General features: G+C 33.9%; 1 protein-coding gene across 2 annotated transcripts; it reads right to left on the bottom strand.

Annotated features, from left to right (window-relative positions):
- Window positions 1-11,716: 11,716 nt before the first annotated feature.
- LOC128214836 (uncharacterized) lies at window positions 11,717-16,350 on the bottom strand. Of its 2 annotated transcripts, XM_052921510.1 has the most exons (3): window positions 15,297-16,350; window positions 14,724-14,936; window positions 11,717-14,284 (listed from the first exon to the last, which is right to left on the bottom strand). In XM_052921510.1, the coding sequence occupies exons 1-3, from the start codon at window positions 15,879-15,881 to the stop codon at window positions 13,925-13,927; spliced, it is 1,158 nt and encodes a 385-aa protein (XP_052777470.1). In that variant the 5' UTR covers window positions 15,882-16,350; the 3' UTR covers window positions 11,717-13,924. The 2 variants fall into 2 exon arrangements, with proteins under 2 accessions (XP_052777470.1, XP_052777469.1); XM_052921509.1 differs by having other exon boundaries at window positions 14,724-16,350.

Below are 16,350 nucleotides of genomic sequence, written 5' to 3'. Positions count from 1 at the left end.
ATCTTATTCCATAGCTATTCAGCCAATTGACGTATTAAGATTTCATGCAGACTGAAAATAAATGTAATGTTAAAAACCGTACTGGCATGTGACCTGCATTATCTTATAAGGAAGGGGTAATGTTCTATACTTTATGCTGCCTATCTGTGCAGTGAACCCTGTTTTATCATGTATTGAATTTTAATCAGCCCATACTTAAGATTTATCGTGTATTTTATTGTCAAACTTCGAAGGAGAGCTGGAAATTGCATGTTAAAAGTGATAAGACATAACATATAAAGTGTTGCAATGCATTAGAGTGTACGGTTTTACATGTAGGTACAATAAGGCAAATGCGTCTAGTACAATGGTCTTGTGCTTTTCTCATAATTGATTAAAGCCTTTAGCGTCTCTATGGTGGGACTGATGACAACGCTATATTTTTCTGTTGCATAAAATGGCTCTTTGTAATCAAGGTAAAAAATATACCAAAAGGCTAAATTAAAAGCTTCATATTGGACTATTTTTGAGCCGTTATTCAGATTTGAAAACCTTGTAAACGAACCCTTATTAGGGTGTCCGCTTAACACTACAGAAAACAAAGAACTGTTTCTAATTAAACTTCAAATTTATCTTCGTGTTTTGCCAAATGTTTTTATGTCTAGTTTTTTTCCTCAAATATGTGTTGTTCTGGCGACAATAATAATAACAATTGATAAGATTTAATTTCATGGCGACTTTTACTATCGTTCACAGGTCAATAATTCAAAAAAAAAATCAAACAGGGGTGGTTTAACATTAGCTCTTTATATTATTCTCTAAATAGATAATTGAACTTAATTGCGACACTGCTCAAAGTGCAAAGGGTCATGGTTTTATAACGTAGGTCAATACCGTATAATAACGGTGCCACAATATGCTAATACAGTCGAAACCTGTTGACTCTAGCTCCTAGGGACCGGTGAAAATACATCGAGTCTCAGAAAATTCGAGCCAAGCGGGAATGCTTACCATCGGTATAATGAAATCGATCCTTTACACCCAGTTCGAGCCAACGAAGTATTCGAGCCAAGCTAGTTCAAGCCAGCGGAGTTCGACTGTAACAGTATTCCTCTAAAGTAGTGTTATTTGTTATTCAGTGACTTGCTAAGAGATTATAAATGTTTAGGATCATGTTATATGGTTTATTACAGTAGACATAAAGAATAACTATTAAATACAATTAACATATCAAATGACAAATACACATTTAGATTTTTACCCAATTCATTGTATAAAGAACACGACCAAAAACTTACGAATCTCAACCTGTTTTACCCATGTCATTGCAAAAAAGTACTAACCTAATAAATTACGAAACTCAACCTTAGTTAGAAGTTTTCTTTGTTGTAAAAAATCTGCATTCATTACAAGTCAACCATTAATAACGAAAAGCAAAAAATACGGAATCTTTATTCACTTAAATTGTGGTTACAATATGCGTACGCATTGCACTTTCTATTTTCGGAATGGGCTTTACAATTTAAAAAAATAAAAGTAACGAAATGTTCTTTTATTAAAACTGTTCAGTTCATTTATCATTTGGCATTGAAATTTCATGAGCAACGATAATGCGATAATGTGAAACCTTGATTTATGAACCAGACAAGTTTACCATTACAAAGAAATGTCAAAAAGAATCATTTTTAATGTACCATATGAAAAGGCTATCTGAAATCATACAACTAGTTTTTAAAGACTTTTAATTCTCATTGAAGAATGGGAATTAAAAGTGTTTAAGGAACTTATTTTCATTTTTAGATGTATTATGTTTAACTTATTTGTGTGCAGTTGGAATGCCTATCTTAAATCACAAAACTATTCTCAAATGGGATTTAAAAGTATTTAAAAACTTATTTCCTTTTTTAGATATATTATGTGTACTGTTGGGTGTATTCAAATAAAATAACTACACTTTTCACAAGAAAACTCCTGAAATAAACTCGAAAGTCATCTATTTCTTAAGGAAGACTTCCCTGATTGCATTAAACATTCAACTTTTACAACTGACGACATCAAAAGCACAGTCGTTCTGAGTCACGGAGTATATTTTTGTATTGTTTAGGGGAAAGCAAACCATTAAAATAAGCTTGGCAAACTTTTGATATAACAATTTCTCTAACTGGCTGTTAATCCACCAAAAGACAGAGCTAATACAAACGAATCCGGGAAAAAAATCTACTCCAAATGCAAATAGAATTTGAGACCAAGACAGATAAGCCCATTTGGATACTGTTACGTTCTGAAGACTCTAAACTGTTACAGCTCATTATCTCTCAGCCTGGTCACACCTTGCTTCGCTCAAAGCGACGGGGTTATATATCAAGCCTCAAAATTTCGAAAGTTCATAATAAGAATAACTAGCTTAAATCGCTTATTTCTTTCAGCCAAATTTCTAACTTAATTTTGAAGTTCAAAAACTCCGAAGAATATAGATAAATTATACCAAAACACAAATATTTGTCTCAGCTTAATCCTTTTATAACTAAGGGATTTCTGATATTTATTACTAAAGAAAGATTGAAATAAAAACTAACATATACTTTGTTATGTATTAATGTCATTCATCTCAAAATAAATCCCAAATTAAACGGATTTTTGTAGCAGACTTGGCGTCAAGATTTGCTCACATTTGCATGCAATTTGGAAAAAAAAAATATTTGCAAAAAAACTGATGTTACAACATAAATCACAAAAATTGAAACTGGTTTTTACCCAAATGCATTAGAATCACACACCTAAAAAGGACGATAATGCAATGGTAAAATATGTTATATGTACAGTATAATACCAGGCTCGGTACGCCATAATTCCTCTTTGGAAAATAAATTGAAACTTTAAGTTTGTTTAATCATTAGTGCCAAAATATGGAAGGCAAATCTAATTTGTTACGACACAAAGCTATTCTATTGTGATTGTAATGTAGTTCATTGTTGCTAACATTTTTGTTATGACTTAAAGGATTAAGTGTTCAACAATACATCTATAGGTCCAAGTCGTGGATACATTGGCATTTGCTGTAATAAACTTTAAAAGCAAGACTATACCTCCATTGTAGTATTGAAACAGTATTCATGCAGACGGGCAACACAGTTCGGATAGTTGTCTTCCTCCTTTAAAATGTATAAACCTCCACAAAACTCCAGTTTCGAAGACCAATTCCAGGCAGAAACCCCGTCATTTATTAAAACACATATGTTAATACATTTGAAGTCCGTCTTTTATGTTTTGAAGGTTGTATGTCTCTTGTTACGTGTATATTAGACCTTAATCTTGTGTCTATAAACAGGGTCTTCGTTAGATTTTCGGCTACCCGGCTTAATGGATGTTCGTCGATTTACAATATATTTTTCGATGTTCTGTGTTTTGTTACTAGTTCTTAGTTCAATCAAGGGGAGGGGAACTATTGAGGATGAGTACGGACCCTGTTCTGTCTACCTTATATTGCACTGAATATAAATACCATGTTTCATTTTGTTACTGGATAATATCCTCTATACCAAAGGAATAAGTATATACCACTGTGTTGCAGTGTTACTCATAGCTTCATTCTGCTGTATATTTAATATATTTATTGAAATGATTTGTTAATAAAATGAATTGTATTGTAAAGGAAATAAATTGTTAATAAATATAAGTGCTATAATTTATCAGTTCAACATGGCATCCATTTTAGATGTTGCCGGGAATTATAATTATAACTTCTAACGGCGTCCCATCAACTGTGAATAATAAGAATATAAATGACTAGGAGAGACTTTTAATTTTAATTGTATCCCGAATAACATTTAATAAATGAATTATAAAGTGTTTTTTAAATATTACCATTAAATACTAATCTATTTGCTGTAAACATCTTCATGCTCTCATGCTTCATGTAAACATGCAATGGGTTTTAAGTGAGTTGCTTGTAAACTTTGTATGATTAACTTGCCACTCATGGTACCCAGGGCCATTATATATATTTCGTTAGTATTGCAAACGAAGTCCAGCAGTAAAATATGATGCAAAAACCTGACAACATTTGCGAGAAACAAAATAATTTACAAAAACTTTCTTCTGGAATTGCAAGAAACCAATACAATACAAAGCTGACGAAAGATGCCTTTGAAATATAATTTCAGAATACAAAACCTCAGACATGTAAACAAACGTTGAAAAGCAAGGCAATGAAATAAAGAATGCATACACCAACGTGCACAATCAAAATTGAGCAGGATTACACTAGCGGTAGTGTCAAAAATATATCTCGCGAAGCAGCACTAAAGCACTGGCTTGCCACGGCTTAATATTCCTCATGGTGCCATGAGATTCCCGTGCTATAATGTATTTTGCATATTTTATAGACGCTGCGGCTTATAATACAAGTGATACTAATTAACATTTCTTGCAGATCAGTTAACATTATCCTGTGCAATAAACAATTATAATTTACATGAAACACCATAGGTTCAATACAAATGAAATACGGCTGCTTCAATTATATGATTGTGCTTTGTTCCATTTGTAATGATATTTACCATATTTATGTTTATTTCAATACATATAAACTATCTATAAATTCAGTTAAAAGTTAAACACTTTAAAAAAACTTGTTTTTTCTAAAACATTTTCATGAGGAATGACTGCAGACCTTGCAATTTCCGACAAACACATTTTGGAGTTGGTTTTGTTTCGACTGAATACTGACTGCCTTATGAAAGCAATTTATGAAATTACTTAAGATGTTTATACATGTACATTTGGAACTTTATCTTAGACGAACGCATAAGGCGAAATCTGGAATTGTACATAATGAACCAAACGTGTACAACAACATTTTGCCCGAGACGTTTGCCAGAATTAAATAGCTGTCACGATTTGATGGTAAACATATAGGTACCTAATTTTCTAATCCCAATAGCTGTCTTGATTTGATGGTAGGTACTTAATTGTCTTATCCAACTAGTGCTGGGTTAAGCTGTATTCTATTTTCAGGAATCGCTTAAGTCATATAAAATAAGCCCGATGGACAAGAAACGTATTATGAATGCAATTGTTGTTTATGTATTAACTGTGTTTAACGCCAATTTTTCTTAAATGAATAGAACGAATTAATTAACCCATTAAATGTCAACTTTGCTCTTGATATTACGCGTTTGTATAAAGTATTGTGTTTCATTACGACTCCAATAAAAGAGTTCAATGGGTCATGAATCTTTTGTTGAAGTCAATACTATAAAGGTATAACGTAATTATAAGTTAACATTAGCATACATGAAATTAATTGGCCATGCTCTTGCAAATAGGCTTAGCCGAATGGAGCAAACAGTTTAGACTATGATTTAATCATTACTAATCTTGAAATTATTCAGGAGAAATCTGTCCTTTTTTATGCCTAGTATACATTATTGGTTTCATCACTATGCATAATATGAATATAATACCTGCAAAAACTCTGGAAAACCCCCAGTTTAATTATGCTTCGTTAACTGTTACTTCTGAGATTTAAACAATTTAGAGTATAGTCCGGCAGATAAATGCCAAATTTCAACTTAACCGTGCAATCGCGTATATACAAAACTTTTTTTACATTTTTGTGTAGGTTAGACCTTATTGTAAACGAATCCGAGTGATGCCACACTGGCATCTTTGGGCAACTCTCTAAAACAAGATGGCCGCCAATATGGCTGCCGAAAAAGAAAAAAAACACATACAATTACTATATTTCTTTATTGAGGTTTATGTTAATAAAACAAAAGATTACATCACAACATTAACACTCTCCTGTGTAAATGTACTGGTTTAAGATGGTATTTGCTTGTGAAAAAAACCCCCATCAAACTGTCACTGTCTGAAAAAATACGTTACCAAAGTCAAACTACGATTGTATTATTAGAATGGAGAGTCATGTGAAGTATCGTGTTATTTTGGTTTATGATTGGTAAGTTAACTACGTGCTAGCAAAACTTTAATTATTAAAAGTTTGCAAGTTTAAGCAGATGACCATGTCATGTACGTAATGTACGTTACAATGTCTACTCAGCTCATTTACATTTTCTTATTTTGGGATTCATGATCATCGTGTTTAAAATATAAAACTGAATCCGAGCGACACAATTTTACTGCATTATTTCATAATTTCAAATTTGCAACCCATGTAATGCACGGTTACAATGAAATGTTACATACGTTACCACAACCACTAAATTTCAGTTCCTTTTGACGACTGATAAGCATCGTTATGATAACATAAAGCCATAACGTGGCTCAAAACTGAACAGGATAATGCTATGATTATACATTTGCAAATTTTAGCAGAGGTCAATGTAATACATGAGTATGTAATGAAACTTACGTTACCACATCTAGTTAATTAATTAATTAACGGTAAATGAGTATTGTGGTAAGAATATTACAAAAAATATCCAAGAGATAAACAAAACGGAAATTATGCTGTACTTAATATTCTCACTGATAATATTACAAAAAAGTTATCTACATAGAACAATTGTTTCATTTGACACGTTTTGGTTTCAGTGTTTTATCGGTCATGTTTACAAACATATAAGCAAGCGTATTCATTGATTGCCTATTTGTTCTCTTCGTTACAGCACATATATTCTCCACGACAGACACAGAACACAGTGCATGACAGTCGAGAGCTACAACAAAGACATCACATACTAAAGAACAGCATTTGGTTTTCACATGAACACCTTATCAGTTTAAAGATTCCCTGTGGTGCCCTTTGTACATCAATATGAATTATAACGGCTGACAGCGATTTGTGATCTTCATTCGCATCCAACCATGATCCGAACGATCAAGTTCTAGTGGATCTGGGTTAACGGCGTATTTCCATATACATGCATAGGGAGTGACTGAACTTTTGGTGCTGATGCTGGAGATTTTTCAACCTTTTTGGCCCCTGCAATAATTCTCATGTCTAACATTGCATTTATTTAGTCGAGCTCGAAACAAGCAGCATCGAAGGACGTCAATTCCCTGACGATGGCGTCCAAAATCAGAATGTTTTATTTCAAACAGACTCGAGTGTGTATTAATGAGATTTTATAACCTTAATAGCTATATCCTTATATGCCAATGTGTCACAACCGGATAGTGCATGAGATGCTGGTATATCCAGTATTATATCATAGTTAGCCTCAACAGTCGCGTTGATGTCTTTAACTGCATGGCATTGTATTGGTAATTCCATTAATACTTTTAAAGACACTTGGTGTACTAGAAAATGATAAAGGGCCAGCATAAACACATCGATGTCTTCAGATATTATGCACATACCACTTTCGGCCTCATTGGCAAACACAACCATTTGTTGAACAAGGATATTATTCGCCTCTTCATGTTCTGTGTGCATGTCTTATCGTTACACTCTCTGTAACATCGAGTTGAAAATCGTCTTTCCCAGTTATAACGAGTTTGTGTCTTGAGCCCGTTTCTGGGAATGTTACATTTGTCGACAAATCGTCACCAATAAGAGAAATCAACCGTTTTAGTTAAATGGTACAGTAAGAATGGCCTACTGTGTGGGCAATTGCATAAATGTAAAAAGTTGGTGTATTTGACAATATGTAATTCCTTGTGATTCTCGCGTTTCACCTTTTGTGCTGTCAAATACCAAGTACACATTGAAGTTGGCCAGTTTCCTTTCAATATATCTTCTTAATTGGAAAATGAAATCAATCACCGTTCCATTTATGGGCCAGCGAATTATACATACAATTGCAGAACCGCCAATTATAACACATTTCATCTGCTTTGGTGATTGTCTTACAGACGTTTCTACATGTAAATTCTTCTTCATTTTTTACTTTGATTTGGCTATTCTGAGATCACCTGATGCAGGAAACAAAGAGGTGGAAACAGGCGACAATTCATACGATAACACACTTTTCAAGTCATTTTCCCGTGAACTCGCTTTCAGACCAATAACTCTGGTATAAATCAACTCTGTGTCAAATGATCTCAACACATCGTTAGTGACTTCTTTGATGCGGATTGAGTTTTAATTGATCGCAGAATGGCTTCGAAGAATGATACTGACTATCCGTTTTCAAAGTCTTTTATTTGCTTCTTACCTATTGCGATGACATCGTTTACATTAACTGTTTATATCCTGCTTTTCCTATCTTCGTTAAATGTTTCCCTGTGTCTTGTTGTCGTTCTCCATCACAAATAGATTTGATGCCATGTTCCATTTGACTACATATGTGCAGACTGAGTACCTATAACGTTTCAGTTTCAGGCTTGATTGTGATTCCTTTTATTCCACCAGCGCCATGCCCATACCTCATAAAGGTCGTTTCAATGAACATATCGCTCCATATCGCGTTTCATGTTTCGGGTATGTGACGCATTATGTGTTCACCTTTTAAGATTTTTTTTCGGACTGGTTTCGGAAGCGATTCCTTCGATCTCAAATAATACAGACCACAGCGGGCATACTTTACGTTACCCGCCACAAAAAGAGTTTAGAATCATACACTAGATCCCAGCTAGATGTAAGCACCAATCACCTTCCCTTAAAGTACGGATATACATTACCATGATCAGTACAACTTTGACATTCGACCCATAACTGTTGGACGCTGTTTTGCTTTCTCGCATAGCTAAGAAGTTCGCCTACGAAATACGAACACTTGCTTCATAATACTTGCATTTTTACTCTTGATATCTTATTCAAAGATGACCATTTTATGTCAAAATTCTTAAGAAGGGTAGTGATAATAGATTAATAATTATGAACTTTTAGTATTTCCCATAAAATAGTACGTCAATCATATGTAATCATGTCCTAATGTTTAAATGAATAAATTGTCCGTTGGCGGCCATCTTGGACGCCATCTTGAATTCCAAGGTTTGCCCACCGATGCCAGAGTGGCATTATTCAGATTTTGTTATGGTAAGTCACGCTATTTAGAAAATGAATTGTTTATAGACGCCAATGCACTGTTCACACTGGGTACAAATTGTCCGTTGGCGGCCATCTTGGACGCCATCTTGAATTCCAAGATATGCCCACCAATGCCAGAGTGGCTTCATTTAGTTTCTGTTATAGTGCTGTCACACAATTAAGAAAATGCAAAAATAATTTGTATATACGCCAATGCACGGTTCTGCTGGACTAGTACTTGTCCCTTTAATATGTAAGTATACATTGTTCAGCTATTAGGCCAAAAAGAAAATAATACATTTATTTTCGTTGAATGACACTTGAACTGTAATTTGACAACATCAAATGATTTCAATTTTCAATTGGGAACAACATGTACGCGACAATAAGTTTCTTTTTTCCCGATATCAAAGTTTGTTGAGCTGTATAGACCTCCATTTACATGCGACGAAAAGCCAAGTGTAGCTAACATTTGTTAAAATAATTTTCAAAAAATCTTTTGTGAAACGTTAATGTATTCTGAAAGATATATCTTTTGTAGCACAAAATATATCCCAGGTATGAATTTGATTGGATATTATCATTGACAGTAACGGTAAGTGCAACCGTGTCGACGCCCTCTAGCACCCGTACTTTATTGTCTAGAACCATTAAAAATATTCAAGGACCAGATTACAAAAAACACTCTGTGAAGTACGCACCGACTTTTAAAAGCCGCCACATAGCACTTAACGCTAGCTGAAGTGAAAAGTAATTACATACTGGAAGAGAATTCCTTCGGTTCGGGAGCACGAAGCAGCAGGTACGGTTTGACTGAAATTTATTCATTTACAGTAATGATAAGTGCAATAATGTCAATGTCCCTAGCATCGCCGTCACATAAGCTCACAAGCGAAGGAAACCCGTTTATGACACAATCTTTATATGACCTTGAACTCCACAAGACAGCCCAAACCCTGTTACCACCATTGCAGCCAATCAGCTACCATTGACAATGGAAATGATTACATAATAACAAGGAACTGGATACATGCAGAATGTAAACATAATACCTTATTGTGTTTAATTTAAAAGGGACCTGTTCTTTTGGCCAAACCATTCAGGGATTGAATGCATTGCTTTCGAATACAAGTACGACGTACCTCACAGCTTAATAAATATATTCTCAGCATGGTTACCATGTGTGTGAAGATATTTCAATGAAAAGGGAAACTACAGAGACAGGCCCAATATCCTTAAATTTAACGAAGTCAATAGCACAAGGTAGATAATATATACCTATAGAAAACATTAACCGTACATGCAAACTGACATGGTTCCTAAAAACGGAATTCAAAGATGATTTGGGAATGTTCAATGTCTTCTTGTTTCAGTACTAGTTTGCCAGAAATTTGAAGTGGACAACAATCAACTAGTTAGTATATACACGAAATATTACATTTTGTTTTGTTTATGACTTTTGAACTATTTCGACCTCGATTTGTTCAACCCACTTGATAGTCCAATGCATATCCTTTTATGTAGAAAAAGAGAAAGATAGTCCAATGCAGGATTGTGCGACGACAGCCATGAGTCCCAAACACCTTTAACATACGGAAAATCGCTGAATACGGCCTACGCCGCCGAACAAAATAATGCCATTATGCATGACATAGATACCTCCTTTTTGCAATGCAAAATTATGACTCCTCAGATTTGGGCCTCGATTTGCAACAAAAAGACTGAATAACACAACATAAAAGACTTATCTTGGTTTTGAATCTTAAAACCTAACCTTAATATATAAAACAGTTCAAATTTGACAACTAGATATTTGTGTTTACGTTTTATAAAGAATACGGCTTTGGGGTTATGAAAAGATGCCATTCGTAAAGCAACAAGCATTCGTAACTTAACACAAGACCTCGTCCGTTGTTCTCAGTCGACCAAGAGACATACCACGACAGCAATAAATACATTTTGGACCCTGCTAAATATACGCACAATGTATTTGGTACTAATGTGAACTAAGTATTATGTTACAGGTCATAATCCATATTGTTTTCAGCTATTGCTTAATTAATCATAAAATAATTGACGACGACATCAAGGCTATGTTCGAGAAACGAACTAGCTAATTTATTTAATCATTATATAAAGTATAAAGATGGAATACAATAACCGTACATGCATTTGATCTAATGTTTGAGTGATGTTGTATATATTTCATAAAAAATATAACATTTTTACAACACCAAAGTTCCTTAATTGGCTATTAAGTGAAAATCACATTCACAAAAACATATCAAGTTCGCTACGCCAAAATAGTAACGCACCTATTGTAATGTTTACTGCAACGTCGGAATGTTTACTCGAAAGTGCCGAATATGGAAAGGTTAATTAATTTTGTTGAACCAATAAATCATTGCCGATTTGCCAATAAAACTTGTTATTTCAATGTATTTCACATGAACCAATATTTATCAGGACTTAAATGATTATCGCACTTTCTACGGAGACGTTGTCAACGGACATAACAATTAAGGCAATCAATGTAGAAAACATGCTAAGAATGAGCATGTTTAAAGTATTCATGAAGTCTTTCAGGTCTATTTTATGGTACGATAAGTTTTCAAAAGTTTTTAAGATATACTCTCGTAAGTTCCATTTTTTTGCACAGCCATAACGTAACAGAAGTAAAACAATCATACAACAACGGACTGCACTGCATTACTGAATACTTGAATAACTTGCACAGAGTTAAAGATCAGTTAACACAGTTAAAGATCAGTAACTCTTGCGAACAAATGACAACACTGATTCACCGTTGGTTACCCTTTTATTAGCTCATCAAAACAGAACAAAAATACAGGTAGAGTTTCGGATAAAACAATAACAACGTTCTTTCATGTTTATATAATTGCTTTTAATTAAGTGATCAGACCCCAATATTACAAAACTACTCCAGTGAAATCTTAATCTCAGACACATCTCATGTTATCACATAACATTGAAAGTTATTTGAAATTGTACATGCATTACACCTTTTGATTTTTAACAATAACTCGAATATATATTTGGCTCTAGAATAATTTCTATTTGAAGTATTGACAAAATGTTTTTGTCAACATAATCTATATTTTTATCAACATTATTGTAAAAACATACAAGGGTTCGAATCATTCTTTGATTTGATGAGGGAAAATAAGTTTATATTTTTATTTGACCCGAGTACTTTTGTGATGTTGGGGTCAGGGTTCTATCATACGTTTGTACGTCGTAATAACTGTAACATGGTCAATACTTACTAAAAAAATACACCCATTTGATGTTATTAGCATCTTATATGTTGTTCAGATATGCACGTATTTACAGTACAAATGCCGTTGTTAAGAGTGCCAATGTGAGGTTGCGGAGTTGACGGGTCGTCGAGGAGTTTTATCCCGAAAGCAGCTGAATAATAATAAAGATCGTCTTATACTAACATGTATATAGTTGTGTTTTATTTCTCGAATTTAGCTTTATTTAAAATACAAAGCTTTTAACAATAGCATACAGATCTCAGATTGCACAAGCATCATTAAATTAACTTGTCACTATAAAACAATCTAAAATTAAGGCTGCTAACTAAGAAAAATCATTTATTCGATCTCAATAGGTACTACCGTATTGAAGAAAAAGGTACGATAGGCTGACATCAATTAATATAATAAAAGGGGTAAGTGATTTACTTAGCCTAAGATGGTCAGTTTATTGAACTTAAAAACAAGTTTAGAATCTCAAAAGATATTTATTAACTGACAAAAATAGACTATTATATTTTTAAACAATGTGCCTGTTAGATGAAAAATATATACAGGCTGCATGAGGCATGAAACAAAATTTGAAAAGTGAATTTAGTGACGTCAAGATAGTTATTTTCAAAATACAAATATTTAATACTAAATGATGTAAATACTACCCAAATAGCTAGACAAATGTACTAATTATCAGTGTTACATGAATTCATGGTAAATTTACATAACTAAGTGTGGGCCATATATATTGCATTATTGAAAACTTAGTTTGTACACAGTTAAAGATCAGTTACTCTTGTGAACAAATGGCAATACCATTTCACCGTTGGTTGCCCTTTTATAAGCTCAGCAAAACAGAACACAAATCACAGGTACTAAAGTGTAGGATAAACCAACAACAACATTGTTTCATGTATAAAGAATTGCTTTTGAATTAGATTATATGACCATACGTTTGTGCATCACTGTTACATAATACGTTATGAAATAAACACAGTTTTTAAAAGTTTCTTAAATGTTGTTCAGATATGCACCTATTTACAGCACAAATGAAAACAAAATGTTACCCCATATTGTTTTTATATCTCGACAACAAAGGATTGCATTTCATTTTGGAATATTTTATACACGGTTAAAGAACATTTACTCTTGCAAACACATGACAATATATAGTTACCCTTTTAATTAGCTCAACACAACGAAACGGTGAGGAATAAAAGCGAAAAGGTTCTATCTGTTTCGTTATTTTATGTCATTTAAAACATTTTTGCTTTCAACGGCATAGACATTTCTAGATAAAACGAAATATGAATGTTGTACTTAAAGTACACTGATGACAAGTATTCTGTTGTTATGAATGGTCAGTTTGACAAAAATAGACAGCCGTGCATTTTCCGCACAGAAGCCAGTACATGAAAAACACCTAATCTTAGTTTATTTTGTTTATCCTCCGTAGGTGAAGAGAAGAGATGAATGCCAGATGATAGTGCATTGTATCGGAAAATGAACTAAAATGAAAGCATTCAAATATCGTTAGTGGTTTTAAGACAAACGATGTACGATAATCGACCGATCGGTAGCATATCACGCTTGCATATGATGGATCATGAATTTTATCAGTTATGTAAATCATTAAGACACAAAGCATTAAACTAAACCAGACGACCTCTCATATGTATATGATATCAACGCAGACATTACATGTTCATAACTATTACACATGCGTAGATCATTAACGAATAAACTCAAGAACAAAATGAAAAGTTGATCCTTTGACAGTTTTATATCCTGTTACAATACTGAAATGATTGGTACCAGTAATTTCGAAATGATCACACTGAAATTGCTTCTCTTTCAAAACTCTACAAAAGCCTAATGCTTGCTCTTTCAAAAATGGATCTTTTGCAGCACTAAGCAACAAGAAACACGGTCTCGTCTCTTGTGAATTATCCAGCCTTTCAGCAAGGTTTGTAGGTGATGTCTCCCGCCAGTTTACCCAATCTTCACCAAATGTCGGTGTTAAATATACTTGTCGCAGCAAAGGACTTTTAAGGCAAAGAAGATCGTACACACCAGATATCGAAACCACACCCTGAAAAAATGAGAACATACATATTATAGTTAAAAAAAAAATACAACAGTAAACAGTGTACTGCTTATCAAAATATATGGATCATTAGGCTATCTAATGACCCTAATTGGAACAGTTATTCTCGGTCAACGTCACTATCACTCACTGTACTATACGACCACATAGAACGTCATACATTGCAAATTCATAAAAGGGCAAGACAATTTGGATAATTGTTTGAGGTACACATTTCAAAAACAAATTTCCAAAACATACTAATATATAAACAGTGACGAAAAGCAGGCTTTCGATAAAGATAGAATTATATTTATTGGAGAAGCTCAAAAATCATAAAAGAACAAGTTGTTATTTTTTCTGATTGTTTTTATTTTAATACTATATTTAATACTGTGTGATATTTACGGAATTTGAGTTCACTTTTTTTCTTAATTCGTAATACCTTAATATCAGAAGGACAGCATCCGACTCGACTTAGAACAGTTTCGTCAAGGACTGTTCGAGTAACCAGGTGTCCTCCTGCCGAGTGTCCAATAAGGTAAAGTTGTGAAGAATCTGCAATATCAGATCGCTCGCAGAATTCTTTAGACCACCTGACTGCAAGGGCGACAGCGTCCGACTGATGATCGTGCTTGTGTCTCCGTCGGTGTAAACGCTGGTGTAGGATAAGGCTTTGACTAAGAATGACGGTACATATTACCATAAAGGTTAAAGAAATGTTGTTGACCAAAAGCAGCGAGACTATCAATATAAAAACAGTCATTATGATAAACGATGAAGTCCGCGTCCGTTTGGAAATGTTTTTCATTGCAAGCAAAGTCAAAGTAGCAAGATTTGTCACTAGGAAAACTGTCAAAATATATTGTTTCCAAATATCCATTTCAAATGAACTCGTTTCATTAATTTCCCAATTGAACTGATGTGGTACAAACTTTGTTCGAATTATAAATCCAAACAAAGAAATTGGTATACTCAGCAACATCGTACAAAGACAGCACTGAACGTAAGACAATACCATCTCCAAAAGCAGCACTGGCATCCCCAGTTCGGTGAGAGGGTACGAAATGACCGCACATCCGATGTTATTATCAGACAGAGTCTCCCCTACGTTGCCGTAAGTTCCAAGAAAATACTGCAAAAAGGCAACGAGGAAATTGACATCGTAAAACAGGAAATGTTTCCAGGAATTCTTTCCTCCACGACGCCATCCGCCACCATGAACAAATACAGCAAAAGGTATCTTAGCATCTATGTTTGTGTTCGCTTTGGGGTCAGTCACTGAGTTGTTGTGTCTTTTAGTTGTTTCGAAGCTGTCACTTTCCACATTGTAAGCATCTGTTTCCGAAACTGTATTTTGGCACTCTTCTGGAAGCTCACAGTAATACTTTGCATATTTTAACTTTGATTCATCAACAGCCTCGTTTAAGTCCCCTCTCTTTATTTCAGTTTCGGTTTCAAGAGGAGATGCTCCGATTGAAAACGGTCCAGGCAGCACATCATCGTCTGTCTTTACATTGTCAGGTAAATAAAGATCAAGACAGTAACTTTCCTGCTCAGTTCCATCTATATATCCAAAAGCAATTTCCTTCAACACAGGCATTTTAACAAGTAGTCATTTGATATTAACACATTCTAGTTGTCTGTTATATACCTCAGAAATGAGTAACAAGTTAATCGATCTATTATTGTTAAGGCAAACCATTAGTGAATGTATACTTTGTAGTATTCTATTTTATATCAAATCCGTTTAGTTTGACCTTATAAGTACAGTATCAGTGGTACGTTACACTTATCATACTAGTTTAGTGACCATGAGACACACGCTGTAAATGATGATAACATTATTTACACGTCCTAGCTTAAAGAAAATTACAAAACGCTTTAAATAGAACAGTATTAATCGACATACTTCTTTATTTAGCACGCCTTGATCAACATGGTTGATTTTGACATGCTTACGGCTGTGCAATATGAAGGCTATGATCAATATAGCTCTAACATAAATGGTATGCGAAACTATCTCAAGTTTTAAATAATTTCCTGTTTATACAAAGATTAGACGCATAAAC

Source organism: Mya arenaria, chromosome 13, assembly GCF_026914265.1.
Source record: "Mya arenaria isolate MELC-2E11 chromosome 13, ASM2691426v1".
Classification (NCBI taxonomy): domain Eukaryota; kingdom Metazoa; phylum Mollusca; class Bivalvia; order Myida; family Myidae; genus Mya; species Mya arenaria.
Note: the sequence above shows the minus strand (reverse complement) of the source record. Positions and strands in the feature narration are given on the sequence as shown.